Source organism: Eschrichtius robustus, chromosome 8, assembly GCF_028021215.1.
Source record: "Eschrichtius robustus isolate mEscRob2 chromosome 8, mEscRob2.pri, whole genome shotgun sequence".
Taxonomy (NCBI): Eukaryota; Metazoa; Chordata; class Mammalia; order Artiodactyla; family Eschrichtiidae; genus Eschrichtius; species Eschrichtius robustus.
Window position 1 is genome coordinate 7771445 of NC_090831.1, and position 14839 is coordinate 7786283.

Genomic DNA, 14839 nt, shown 5'->3' on the forward strand with positions numbered 1-14839 from the left:
AAAATACCAGCCCCGTAGGCAAGGTCGCCCTTCTCTAGATGTGGTTTAGAGGCGGGCCATGAGTAGGTGGGTGCACCCCGCCCATCCCTGCAGCTGTGGGGACGAACCTGCATGGGAAAGTCCATCTTAATGGCAGGAGGATGGAGGAGACGGGAAATGGTAAAGATGCGGTGCCATTGTTATGCACCTACTGTGTGCCAGGGCTCTGTCTTGCCCTCATCACACTCCCAGTCCTGTGGCTGCACAGATAGCGTTCAGACGTCCCTCGGACCTTTGCCCCTCTGTCTGCACATTGGGTCACAATTAGGTTGGCACATTGGGTCACATTTAGGTTTGCATCTTTTGTTTTCTTTGACATTTTGGAACCCGCTCGTTGACTTCGGCACCTTTCCGGTCGGGTTGCATTTGAAGGCCCACTCGCTGGGGCTGTGCGGTCTACCTGGGGGAGAGGTTGTTATGATGTCTGGGGAGTGGAGGCCCTGGGGCTGCAGGTGGCCAAGGGCTGTGGGCACTTCTACCTTCAGAAGGTTGGTTAGTTATTTTTAGTCTTTTTACCTGCTAAGGCAGCTGAATATCTTTCCAGAATAGCTCCCCAGGCTTTGTCATGTGAGAAACAAGCCAGAGCATTCAGTCTGTCAGTACTCGGTGCCCACTGGGTGCCAGGGGCTGGTCCCTAATGCTGGGGATACCACAGGGAGCAAAAAACAAACCCCTGCCCTTCTGGAGCCCACATTCTTGTGGGGGAGACAGTCTGCAGTAGGTCTGAATGTAGGTGTGTGCCACAGACAAACACCCAGCAGGCAGAGAACGGCACGAGCAAAGGCCCTGGGGCAGGTGAGTGCCTGCTGTGGTCTGGGAGCAGCAAGGTGCACAGGGAAGAAATGAGCACAGTCAGGGAATGCCAGGCCTTGTCCACCTTGGAAGGAGCCTTTAATAATTATGGCTACCCTCGGGACTTCCCTGGTGGTGCAGTCGTTCAGAATCCGCCTGCCAGTACAGGGGGCACGGGTTCGAGCCTTGGTCCGGGAAGATCCCACATGCCATCAAGCACCTAAGCCCGTGCGCCACAACTACTGAGCCTGTGCTCTAGAGCCTGCGAGCCACAACTACTGAGCTCGCGAGCCACAACTACTGAGCCCGTGTGCTGCAACTACTCAGTCTGCGCACCTGGAGCCCGTGCTCCGCAACAAGAGAAGCCACCGCAATGAGAAGCCTGTGCACCGCAACGAAGAGTAGCCCCCGCTCGCCGCAGCTAGAGAAAGCCCGCGCGCAGCAACAAAGACCCAATGCCGCCAAAAATAAATAAATAAAATTTTAAAAAAGGATAATTATGGCTACCCATCTCAGGAGCCTAGGACCTGGATTCTTTATATATGTTCTCTAATTCTTATAAGTGCATTGAAAGATAAGACTAATTATTCCCTTTTATAAATGAAGAATCAGGGGATTGAACGGTCTAAATGTCCTGACCAGGAAAGTACAGAGTAAATGCAGAACAGGAATCCATCTCTGGGTGCAGGGAAACTCAGTCCGAGTCCTTTTGCAAAGAGTGCCGGGCAGGGACAGCGGGTACCGGAGGCCCCTTTTCCTCCTCGCCCCAAGTCTGACTCCCACACTCCCCGGGATCACAAAGCATGGGTGCAGTAGGGTGTCTCTGGAGGCCCCTGGACAGCCCCCCAGAGGCCCTGTGCCTTTGGGAAGATTTGAGCTCCTACAAAGTGATTCAGAGGTTTGGGCGAGTCTGACTTTGAGGGTTCTCGGAAATGGTTCGTATCGTTTTCCTATAGGTATACCATTTATTGGACCTTTTCTGACATAGACAGTCACCTGTGTGTGTGGTAGGACGCTTAGCAAAGGGTCTGCGGTGGTGTCTCGCCACACTCCCTGAGCAGCTCTGAGAGCCCATGAGACCGGGGCCGGAGTGCTCAGCGCCCGGCCTCGCACAGAGCCAGTGTTTAGTCCGTGGCAATAGGGCTGTTTTTTAATGCGTTTATTATTATTTTAAGATTTCTACTCCTAATAAAAATAATAAGAATGGGATTACTCGTAACTCGCAGCCAAGGGGAAGTATCCTGTCCCGTTCCGTTTCCTGCAGGCCCTTATGGACTGTTCTTCATGTGGGGTCGCCACGGGGTTCTACTCAAAATGATTAACGGGCACTGCCTGGATTTAAATCAGAAGAATTTTTGCACAGCTCCTTCTTGGCTTCCTTTTTTCCCCTTAACTCATTGCGCCAGTCCGTTTTCATTTAGATTCAGGGAGAAGGACTTGAGTCATGGACGCGTGGACATCTGTTTCTAGAAATCCCCACCGGCTGCCTGTGTGGCTGGCGGTCTGTCCTGGCCTCCCCTCCGCTCTGGCGGGACTTGGATTCTTGCAGAGCCGAGTGTGCACTCCTGCTACTCTGCAGCATGGAAGGGAAACACCTGGCGCCCCAGGTCTTGCCTTAGTTGAATTTTCCTGGCCACAGAGTGTCTCCCACAGAAGCCACGTTAAACTGGTGTTTCCTCAGGGCTAGAAGGACACTCATCTGTGTGCTGTGACTTTCAGTGCCCGTGTTTGAACTTCATGTAGAGCACAGCCAAACCCTCGTTGTGCAGCTGGGCCAACACAGGGTCGGTGGCCCCAGGCTGGGTTGGGGTAGAGCCAGGACTTGAACTGGCGTCTGTCTGATGTTCCAGCTCCCGCTTCACCCACGGGCCGTTCTGCGTGAGCCCAGCAGCGTCCTAAGCACGATGACCTAGTGGCTCCCACATGGGTTGATTCTGCACTTTCACAGTTGTAGGGGTGACGTTTGCAGGTGCCCTGTAACTTGGGAGCGTTCGTTCCGGGGTCCTTGTGTGCAAAGCTGGGTGCAGCAGGTCCTCCCCCTGGCACCTTTGGGTCACTCGCTGACCCCACGCAGAGCGTCATGACCGAGTGCCGCCTCTTCTCGAGCAGGGCCCGGGCGGCCAGGGGCTCCCAGGCTGCAGAGCCAGAGAGCGTGGGTTCTGGTCCCACCTGGGCTTCCCAGCAGCTGCCTGACCTTGGGCAAGTTACTGATGCTCTTGCAGCATCAATTCTTTTTCTTTACAGGGGGAATATGCTAGAAAGTTAGAGAAAATGTGCTGAGTGCACACCCCGTGATAGGTGCTCTGTGACCACCAGCTGTCATGGGCACCTGCCCCAATTACCCCGAAGCTGCATCCAGCTCCTGCCTCTGACTTAGATGCTCACGTCACCAGTTGCCTACCTTGAAGACTTGGTTTATTTACCGTATTTTATGTATCATTACCCACCCCCCGGCCCTCCCCACCAGGCGCTACGTTAAGGTGAGGGTCGCGGAGATTCGTACCGGCCTGCACTCCGGTGTTTGTTTGCCATCCCCCATCACTTCTAGCCCCGCTTCTTCCTCTTGGGCACAGCTGAGATAAGAAGGAAGCCGGGCCCGCACGTGCTCTCAGCACAGCACCCCCAGATACTCCACAGATCTCTGTCCTGGCGTGTCACCCCGGCGTTTTTAAAAAAGCCGGAAGCTGCTGATGGTGGAGTGCACGCAGCCCGCCAGGGCCAGAGCCGAGCCGGGTCCCCCCCCGAGCGGCTCCAGGCCCAGTTGCTGCTGGGATGCAGTGGCTCCCAGGACCCCAAACAGCGTGGGTCAAGCCCTCTGCAGCTCCGTTATTGTGGTGGTATGCCTGCAATTTCACAGTTGGGCAAACAGGGAGGCAGAGGAGGACGGAGGGGGAGGGAGGGGCTGACCTCAAGCTCTCTTGTGCTGTCGGGTGCCCTCCCAGCTCTTTGCTGTGGGCCAGGGAGTGGCGACTGCCGCAGCCGAGGCCATAATTAATAATAGGAGCGCTCTTCCCGTCTGCATTTGAGGCCTAATTTTGTTTTCTTGGCCGTCCTGATGCGTGGAGATCAGTGCTTACCCCTCTGTGTTCTGAGGTCCTGCCGAGCCTTTATCAGCACCTTCTTGGCCCAAAGATGCTGCACTAATGGGAAGGCAGGCCTGGGACGAGTTCCTGTGCTTTCTCTTTTCGTTGAGTTGCATATTTAGGTTTCAGCGGATCTCAGAAGGTTGAGGACAGCAGGCTCCTAAATCAGATGTTCTGCTTACCGAGGACTGGTACCCAGGTCCCTGGAGGATGCTTCATAGACGTTGACAGAAGCTCTCTCCTGTCATAGGCGCCATCCATTCTTGAGTCTTGGGGATTTGTGAGCAGCTGCTGTGTTCAGCATTCAAACTAAGGACACCATTAACAGTGCGCCCTTGAGGCAAGATGACTCCAGTGTGGAGAAGCCCAGAGGTGCTCTAAATGACCGTGCTCTTTGCATAAAAATGTAGAAACAATGCAGGGCCTGAAAATGTTTGATTATTCAGAGTCTTTTTCGTGGGCGTTTGCTTCCCAGGAGTGTATGTAGAATTTGGGGACCCTAGAGGCGTCTTTGGCCCTGATTATTCTAAGTTGTCTGCTGTGAATCCATTTATGTGTTCAGACAGGAATAGAGGCCTGTTCCAAGAGCCCGAAGGTCCCTTGCATCCTTGACTTACGGTCCATCTCTCCGTCTCTCCTTTTCTCCCCGCCAGTGCTGCACACTCAGGGCCCTGTCGACGGCAGCCTTTACGCCAAGGTGAGAAAGAAGAGCGCCTCGGATCCCAGTGTCCCAGGTGGGTCCCCCACTGTCCCGGCCGCCAGCAGCCCAGACCACAGCGACCACACCCTGTCTGTCAGCAGTGACTCGGGCCACTCCACGGCCTCGGTGAGGACCGACAGGACCGAGGAGCGCCTGGCTCCAGGACCCAAGAGGGGCCTGAGCCCCCAAGAAAAGGCTGAGCTGGATCAGCTGCTCAGTGGCTTTGGTCTCGAAGATTCTGGAAGCCCCCTCAAGGACATGAGTGATGCTTGCAGCAAGTACAGCGGGACCCGCCATGTCGTACCGGCCCAGGTGCACGTGAACGGAGACAGCACCCCCAAGGACCGAGAGACGGACATCCTGGATGACGAGATGCCCAGCCACGACCTGCACAGTGTGGACAGCATCGGGACCCTCTCCTCCTCCGAGGGCCACCAGTCCGCCCACCTGGGCCCCTTCACCTGCCACCAGAGCAGCCAAAACTCCCTCCTGTCTGATGGATTCAGCAGCACCGCCGGCGAAGATCAGCACGGCCCTCTGGCCCCAGATCTGGGCCTCGCCGTGGAGCCCCCGTACGAGCGGGAACAGGCTTTCGGGAGCCGCGAGCCCAAGCAGCCGCAGCCTGCGCTCAGGAAACCCTCCGTGCCCGCCCAGACGCAGGCCTACGGGCAGAGCAGCTACTCCACGCAGACCTGGGTGCGCCAGCAGCAGATGGTGGCCGCTCTGCAGTACAGCTTCGCCCCCGACGGGGAGGCCAGGCACGGCGGCCGCGGCACAGCTGATGGTTCCGGCCTGGCGCAGGCCCAGCCCAGGGTCCCGCTCACCCCTACCCGGGGGGCCAGCAGCAGAGTGGCCGTCCAGAGGGGTGTAGGCCCCGGGCCACATCCCCCCGACACGCAGAGACCCCCTCCCGGCAAAGCAGCGTTCACACCCAGGGTTCCAGATGTCAGAGTCGTGAACGGTAGCGGCCCGGCGCTGAGCGCAGACCCTTCCCCTGGCTCACCCACCCTGGACATCGACCAGTCCATCGAGCAGCTCAACAGGCTGATCTTGGAGCTGGACCCCACCTTTGAGCCCATCCCCACCCACATGAACATGCCGGGCAGCCAGGCCAACGGCCCCGCGGCCCCAGACGGTGTGGGAGGTGGGCTGCGGGCGAGTGGCCGCCTGCAGGACACGGCAGAAGGCCCTGGCAGGGCCCCCGCGAGGCAAGGTGAGCTGGTGTTCCACGGGATGCATGCTTGCCTGGGTCTGTGTTTTGCAGAAGAGGGGTTTATGGGAGAGCGCCGGGCTCGACGCAGGGTCCGGGGAGGGGAATGAGGAGGACAGTTGGGGCCCTGGGCACAGCCCCGTGGGGACAGGCCAAAGCTGTCTCCTGGCTGGCCACGCAGAGGGCGGGAAGGCTGTCCGTGGGGCAGCAGCCTGCGAGCTAGAGAGACAGGGCCATGGGGGTGGTTGGAGGCGGGCAGTGGGAGGGATGCCAGAGGGACGGGTTCCGGAGAGTCGGGGCCGAGAGGCGCGGTGGGAATCCCGGCCATCAGGCCCGGCTGCAGGGTCGCGGGCCCTGAGGGGGTCCCTGTGTGCACCCTGCAGCTCTGGGGGCTGTCCTGGGCGGGAGGTGGGCACGGTGCAGGCTCTCACCCTTAGGCCACGGCTGTGCAAGGCCAAGGCCAGGCCTTCCTGCCCACCTGCGAGACCTGGGAAGGCTGGGGGTAGCTGTGGCGGACAGAGGTGGCCTCTGGGTGTACGGCTGGGTGGACGTGGGGCAGGGAGTTGGGATCCAGCCTGTGACAGGCTCTCCGTGTTGGCGAAGCAGAGGCTTTGGGGCCCCGGAGAGCTGGCCAGGGTGGCCTGGGAGGATGCCCCCGCAGGCCGGGGGCACTGGGACAGAGGTGGGGTGTCCGGGTCAAGGAATGGAGTGTCCGTCTAGAAGCTTCCACACAGAGGAGGTGGATGGGGCCAAGGCAGGCGTCCAAGCCTGCTGAGGTCTGGGGAGGTGGAGGGAGGGGTGGAGCTGCAAGGACCCAGAGGTCACCTCGGGGCTGAGAGTGAGGCCAGGCCCTCCCGCGTCAGTGTGTTGGTGTGTGTCCCCCTCTGGGGCATCAGCTGGTTCCCTAAAGGCCCTGCCTCTAGAAGTAAAGACAGGAGGGGTGACGGAGGAAGAGCTCTGTCGCTTCCCCCTACTCCCGAGTCTGACCCTGAGTGCCGAGCCAGGATACTGATGGGGCAGGGGCGCCGCTCTTGCCGCAGGCATTGTTCTCGGGGCCCTTTCATCTTCTTAGGCCCCTTGGCTACAGGGGCGGATCCTGTCTTACAGTTGAGTTTCCAGAGGTGTCAGGAAGTGGCCCGCCCAAGGTCACATAGGTCATTCGCAGTAGAGCAGGATTCGGCCCCTGTGGCTGCACCCAGAGGCCCTGCCTGCTTTGCAGTCAGATGGAGTGGATTTCAGAACACGCCCCCCCCCCCCCCCCACCGGGTCCAGATGGCCTGGGTTACCTGAGCTTTGCAGACCTTGGTCCTGCTTAGCTGTGCATTTGGCTGATTGTGTGACTTTGGGTTAAGGATGTAGTCTCTGAATTTCTGTTCGCTCTATCTGTTAAAAGAAACTGTATCACATACCCGGCTGGTGGAAGTGTGCAGGAAGTGCTGGTCCGCACGCCCCCCTGTAGGGTACCTGGATCATAAGTGTGTGACATCCCCTCTTCCCTGAGTACCTGTGCCCCTGGATGTAAGTAACTTGGAGTTGGAAGGAGTTGGAAGAGCCTCCTGAGAGTAGATTATCAGACTCTACCATGTAGCCGTAGGACAACAGTAGTAATAGTAGCAGCTAAATAGTTGGAAGGATTTGGATGTATGAATCCACTGAATCAGACACATTCAGGAGATTCTGAGTTTAAAAAAGGTTTCATTGGGAACAAAGCTATCTGCATCCTGTCTCTTATCTCACCAAACCTACTTAAAAGAAATTGCTTGGAAAAATTAAAACCAGAAACCTTTTTTTTGGATTAAAACCTCCTTTGAGATTTGGAAGCAGTTGGAGGCATCTGAGTGTGTAGGGGGAAAAGGATTCCAAGGCTCAGGTTACAGTCTGACAGCCTCCTTTAGTTCATTTGTTTTCCAGTTGATGGAACTCAGTCCCTAGTGACTTCTTCTCCTTTATTCTTGTAGCAATAAAACATAGAGCCTGGGATGTTAGAAAATCTCTTCATTTCCTCCACCCTTTCCTTAGCTGTTCTTAAATTACTTGATAAACTCATCGCTGTAATTATTGGAATTTTAATTTTGATTTTAGATCTTTTCTAGTTCCTTGTCTTATAAAAATAGTGACATTTTTTAAATTAAAGGACTTGAATATTTCAACAGACCCGTAAAATTCATCACGTTAGGTTATTAATTATGCAAATTCAGTTAGAGTGTTTATTAATCCATTCATGTTTGATAGGAACCTTGGGCATTTGCCGGTTTTCTTTTATACTTTTAAAAACTATGGTGACGTCAATAGATTAGGTATAAGCAATGTGGATGCTAATCGTCAGAGACCTTTCTGAAATTTGCACGTGAGCTTCTGGTAGGAGGCCTGAGCAGCGATGAACACCTGCCAGCGGGGCAGCTCATAGCTCACAGCACGAGGACTGGCCTTCTAACCCGGAGCTTGGCTTTCAACTCCAGAGTCAGCTCCTGTTTTAGGAAAGTGCCAAGCCGGGAAGTGTAGTGCCTAGTGCCTTTGAGACTTGCACTACATTGATGAAAAGGATCTGGACAGTGTAAAGGGTTCTCAGAACAGCCTGCATGCAGACTTCTGGCTCTCACTCCGGGACATCTTGTATTGATAGAAATCTCATCAAAAGAATGTGCACGTCTGTAGCTTTCGGCCGCTTGAATTGAGGTGGAGAGAGAACTTCCTTCCCTCCCTGGCTGGTATAGAGGACACTGGAACCCATTTGATTTTAATATTTAAATGTCAGTATTTACATCTCTTGGTTGCAAAAAGCTAGATCAGCCAACAACAGAAAAAAAATCACTAGATGGCAAGGAAAGTCATAAAAGTGTACAACTAACCAACTGATTCTGACCTGTGGAACGTTTCAGAAGGTTTGGGGATGCCGGAAACCTGTGCTTGGAAGATGTTCCAGATCCCCAGCACACATCCATCCGCTAGATGGGGGAGGCCAGGGCTGCCGAGCTGAGCTGGTCCACATGTGGCTCTCGGTTCTACCATGCTGAGTAGGAAGGGGACGATGAATCTGAAAGGCTCCATGACATTCCCAGGATGGTGGCTGTTACCCCACAGATGCATTGTCCCATGTCTGTGTGCCTGAGGCTCAGCCCTACTGATGTGGGGCAATATCTGACCAGAGTGGCCTCAAGTCTTGCACACAAATGGGAAGTAGGCCAGAAAGTTCCAAGACGCTGTATCTTCTACGTGAGACCCTCCCTGGCCTGCCTTGTATCTTGCCCCCGGATGCTGACTGCTGCACAGTGTCTTAATTCTGGCTGTAAGTAAAGGTTTGTCGCAGAGACCTCAGCATCCTGAAGTTAGTGAAATCCTTCATTCTTGCAGATCATGTCCTGACTATGAGAAAGACCACCAGTTATCTGGTGGTAGAGAGTTGGGAATGGTATTACCTGGAGCTCCTTCTGGGGACTGCTGCATGTCCCGCACAGCTCACATTGCACCAGCTCTGCAGGCAACAGCATGCCCACTGTGGCTCTGGTTATTTCTGAGATGAAAATTATATGTGAAGGCTAAACATTTTCTGAGAAAGTCTACTTGCTATCAGCACAATAATAATAATGGTGAGGATGGTGGTGGTGGTAGGGATAATGATGGTGGTGATAGTGATGATGATGATGATGATGGTGGTGGTGATGGTGATGATGGTGGTGAGGGTGATGGTGATGGTGGTGTTGGTGGTGGTGATGATCATGATGGTGGTGATGGTCATGATGGTGGTCATGGTGATGGTGGTGGTGATGATGATGATGATGGTGGTGATGGTGGTGATGGTGATGGTGATGGTAAAGAAGATAGTGAGCACTGCCCCACAGCTCCTGCCCCGTTCTAGGTGCTATGTTGAAGCTTGTCTGCATCACCCCTGACCTTCATGCCCACCATAATGTGTAAACAGCCTCCATCTGTCTCACTATGCATCTCATGGCTGAGGCCTTATTCCACTAAACTCAGTTTTTGCCACCCGATTGAAACCCCTGGAGGACAGTGCCAGTGACTTACTCATTTTGTTTCCTGACACGTGGGAATGTTTGTAAATAGAGGGGATCTGGTGCTGGTGGGAATGCAGGTGACCCTCCAAAGACCCATGTGTCTCTGCTGAATTGGCACGGGGACCTGAGCGAGGTTTATCACGAGCAGTGTAGGGCGCCAGTCCCCACCCATGAGGCAAGAGTGGCCCCCAGAGGTGGGGTCTCAGAAAGCCCTGGGAGACCTTGTAAAACGGGGTGAGATGTGGAGGCGTTTCACTCCCTGTAGGCGCTCAGCACCGCTGCAGCTCCCCTGCTCTGGGCTGACACCAGACCCGTCTGGGCGCTGCTGGGGCCTCATGCTGCCCCAGCCCCCAGGTTGCCCAGCTGCACCGCAGCCCTGCTCAACGATGGGTTTCTTGGATCACATTTTTTAAATGAGGGGAGATTTCAACTGATAGTACCCAGGTAACAAAAGAAATGACTCAATCTGTGAAGTTTATGATTCCCTAGATGGCAGGAAGCCAGCTGTGTTTTCCTCATACCTATGGGCTCCTTGTTTCCTGTTGTCAAAATATTTTATTCGTGGTACATCAACCCCCAGCCCACAATTGTTGGACCCTGGCAGACCCCGTGTTCTGCTGGCAGATGGCACTAGGACACTGTGCCAGAGCTCCGCGTGTGCTTCTGCAGACACAGACACCCCTGCATGCGTGCTCGCCCGTGTCAGAGGACTCATTTATGCCGAAGGAAATTCACGAGTATCAACTTCCAGTAATTGATAGCGCAAAGCCTGTCAATTTAAATTATATGTTAAAGGGGCTTCCCAGGTGGCACAGTAGTTAAGAATCCGCCTGCCAATGCAGGGGACACGGATTCGAGCCCTGGTCTGGGAAGATCCCACATGCTGCGGAGCAACTAAGCCCGTGCGCCACAACTACTGAGCCTGCGCTCTAGAGCCCGCGAGCCACAACTACTGAGTCCGCGAGCCACAACTACTGAAGCCCGTGTGCCTAGAGCCCGTGCTCCACAACAAGAGAAGCCACCTCAATGAGAAGCCGGCGCACCGCAACAAAGAGTAGCCCCCACTCTCCGCAACCAGAGAAAGCCCGCGTGCAGCAACAAAGACCCAATACAGCCGAAAATAAAAACAAATAAATAAATAAATTTATTTAAAAAGATATTAGATGTTAAACCCAAACTAAAGGGATCCAGTGTGAGAACCTGAGATCCTCAGCCGTGGGTCCACAGCGTGAGTGTAGGGTCCCTGAGCGCGGGCGGGAGCCGCAGCGGCACGAGCCCACAGGGGCACGACAGGAGAGCCGGGGCATCGGGGAGTAGAGAGCGGGGCCTTTCCAGGAGGACGTTCAGTGGAGGCTGTGCAGATGCCGGGGAGAGGCGGGGCCCAGGTGTGCGGAAGTGCAGGTGTGTTCGAGGACCGGGAATCCAGGCGCACGGAGACGAGGGAAGAAGGGGTGAGCGTGGACCCTGGCCACGTCCGCCATGAGACAGAATGCCCGCCCTCAGGATTTCCTCTGTTCCCCGAGGCCGCAGGTGCTGACGGCTGGGGAAAGGCATCTCAGGCTGACCCCGGCGTCACGCACGGCAGCAGGATTCAGGCCTGCCGTGGACCCCGGCCAGGTGCTGCGAGGCGGCTCCTCCACCTCTGAGGCCCTGGGGCAGCCCCCGTGCCTCCAGAGGAGCTGGGCTTCACAAAACCAAGAAGCCTCCGCCAGCATCGCCCCTGCTCAAGGCACTACTGGTTCCTCTGGTCGAATGAGACGGAGGATGGCGTCCAGTCACAGAGAGGAAGCACGAGGTCAGAGCGGGCGGGTGACTCAGGCTCAGACTTGGCCCGTGGGCTCTTCCTGCGTGGCCAGCCTGTGTTAGTTCTTAGGCCTTTCCGGGAAGAGGGTCCCGGATCAGGGTCAGAACCTGCTGCACACTGTGTGGTCTGGGGACGTGGTGAGCAAAGAGCGAGGGCTCAGGTCTTTTCTCTCCACCCTCAGGCCTTTCCTCATCGCCCTTCCAAGGCAAGATGACTGTTTTCAGGTCAGGGGGTGCTCCTGTGTCCAGGGGACAGGCCCTGGCGTCCCTGCAGGAGCCGGCAGCAGAGCCTGTGGGACCAGCAGCTCTGTGTCCTTGGCAGCAGAGGGCTTGTCCCACCCTTGACAGCTGCAGGCGACCTCAGTAATAAGAGAGTGAAGGATGATCTCCACTGGTTTCCTCTGGGAAACACAAAGTGCGAACTCACTGGAACTACGTTTTGGTTCTCTTTCGGTGGGTTTCAAACGGTGAGGGTGGCCTGGCCATAGACAAACCTTTAGATGGCGGGTGTTATGCTCACAAGTCTAATGCAGTCTGGGTTTGGGTTCACTCACGTCGTCTGAAAAGCTGTAGCAGAGTAGAGCTTCAGGAAATGTGTCCATACCCCTTCAGTTGAGTCATTTTTCATTCAGTATTGCGAGATGAGAAAGTTACAGAGATCTGTTGCAGAACAATCTGAATATGCTTAACATCATTGAACCGTGCACTTAAAAATGGTCAGGGTGGTAAACGTAATGCTATGTGTTTTTTAACACAAAGAAAAGCGAGTACATTTTTAAAGCCTAGAATAATTTCTTAGTTGATCTGCTTTGTATATGCATCTTTGCATCCCTTGGAGTCTCTCAAATTCATGGACTGCTCTGTGGGTGTCTGCCGGACGCTGTCTCCCTGCCGCCACTTCCCTCCCTTTCCCCTCCCTCCTTCCATGCATGGGGTCCCGATCACACCGTTCTGGAACGAGCTCGCGATCACACCGTTCTGGAAGGGGCTTGCGATCACACCGTCTGGAAGGGGCTTGCGATCACACAGTTCTGGAAGGGGCTCGCGATCACACAGTTCTGGAAGGGGCTCGCGATCACACCGTGTGGAAGGGGCTCGCGATCACACTGTGTGGAAGGGGCTCGCGATCACACAGTTCTGGAAGGTGCTCGCGGTCACACCGTCTGGAAGGGGCTCGCGATCACACAGTTCTGGAAGGGGCTCGCGGTCACACCGTCTGGAAGGCGCTCGTGGTTAGAGTTTCTGGCTGCGCACTCTGATCATGGCCCCTGAGCTCGGCTAATTTAACTCTCACTTCACACCTGCCCTCTCACTGTCCACTGAAACCCCCTGTTCCTCTCAGCTGCCCAGTCAGGCCTGTACCCGCTGAGCCAGGCGGTGAACAAAGGCACGCGGGATCCCATCGGTGTCACCATGACAACTCTGGATGCTGTTTTGAACCTGAGTTAGAGCGTGTGGTTTCAGGCTGTGTTTAATGCCGACCAGTCTCAGTACAGCTGCACGACGCCTCCTGCCCTCGGGGACACACAGGAGCGGGCGGGTGGGACCACGGGGCACAGTGCTTCCTTCAGGGAGCCCGAGGAGGCCTGGCCTCTCGTTCAGTGGCCTCCACCTGTCAGGGGCTCTCTGGGTTGTCATAGGTCACATTCTCTCTGAAATGCTTCCCCGACCACTGTCCCTTCCCCATGTGCCCAGGGCTCCCCCCATCTCCCTGGACAACACTGGCCTGTGACTGTGCCTTTGCTTTTCCATCACCCCCCCCACCCCAGTCATGAGCTCCTGGAAAGCAGGAGCAACCAAGAATTACAGTGCGGGGGGCGGACTTCCCCCTACCCCGGCCCACCGGGGAACCAGGATAAAGGAGACTGTGGAGGGAGGGCCAGTGAGCCCAGGCCAAGGGCTTCTGGTGATGTTCCTGTGAAGGACTCTTGCTCTCCGTTTGCTGCCACAGGTGAAACTGGGCTTTCTTCACCAGTGAGGTCCTGTCACTGGAGGTGAACGGCAGGCAGGGTATTCATGTGCCATGAGAGACCCCAAAAAAGAGGTTCCTGCCCAGGGGTCAGGACGGGCCACGCCCCTTCAAACTGATGCTTTAGGACCATGAATAGTGGTGGATGGACCGATGCCCGCAAGCGCACATTTAGTGATGGAGTCAGCTTGTTGCGCTGCGGGGAGCTCTGCATGCTTCTAGTTTGGAAAAGACTTCAGAGTGAGAAATGCACGGTCGCTGCTGGAAGCTGTTGTTGCAACTACTTTCTTTCATTGCATAAAAGCACATTATAGGGCTTCCCTGGCAGCTCAGTGGTTAAGAATCCGCCTGCCAATGCAGGGGACACGGGTTCGAGCCCTGGTCCGGGAAGATCCCACATGCCGTGGAGCAACTAAGCCCGTGCACCGCAACTACTGAGCCTGTGCTCTAGAGCCCGCGAGCCACAACTACTGAGCCTGTGCGCCACAACTACTGAAGCCCATGTGCCCCAACTACTGAAGCCAACGCGCCACAACTACTGAAGCCCATGTGCCACAACTACTGAAGCCCACGCGCCTAGAGGCCATGCTCTGCAACCAGAGAAGCCTGCACGCTGCAACGAAGAGCAGCCCCTGCTCGCCGCAACTAGAGGAAGCCCGTGCATCAGCAATGAAGACCCAGTGCAGCCAAAAATAAATAAAAATCAATAAATTAAAAAAAAAAAAGGCACATTATAAATCTGAGAGTTGATAAATCAGTTCCTTTTGCTGCAGCGACCCTCACCACACAAACAGGCAGATTCGGGTGCCCCACGTGGTCACCTTGACGGGCGTCTCCCGACGTCCCTGAGAGGCCTGGAGTTGCGGCCTCTCCTGCCTGCTCTGGACCACCTGGGCCAGGCTGCAGCTGTGGTTCTCAACCCCTCAAGCCCATGGTTCTGTTTTTAGAACATCTGTTTTCTGATGCCATCTTCACTACCCTGAAATCAGTCATAGCTGATGCAAACTACTTAAACACATAATTTTAAAAAACCTATGTAACACCCTAACACTCGTGTTAAAAGGATAAATAAAAAGAAAGCAATTTAAAATAAAATAACGTGCATCTCAAGGTGAAAACCCTTGGGCAGGCCAGCCTAGGAAACAGAAATCACCCCCTCACATCTTTTTTACTGGGGAAACATGCACCTAATGTAAAATTTACCATTTTAACCATTTAAAAATGTACAAT

The 14839-nt window shown here is 55.1% G+C and overlaps 1 protein-coding gene across 5 annotated transcripts in view; it reads left to right on the plus strand.

Annotated features, from left to right (window-relative positions):
* TNS3 (tensin 3) overlaps nt 1–14839 on the plus strand; it is a 235248-nt gene that overhangs the window by 154956 nt on the left and 65453 nt on the right. For all 5 annotated transcript variants that reach the window (XM_068550260.1, XM_068550261.1, XM_068550256.1 and 2 more), the window contains one exon: nt 4568–5827. In XM_068550260.1, the coding sequence (XP_068406361.1) occupies nt 4568–5827 (1260 nt within the window). The remainder of the gene's footprint in view (nt 1–4567; nt 5828–14839) is intronic.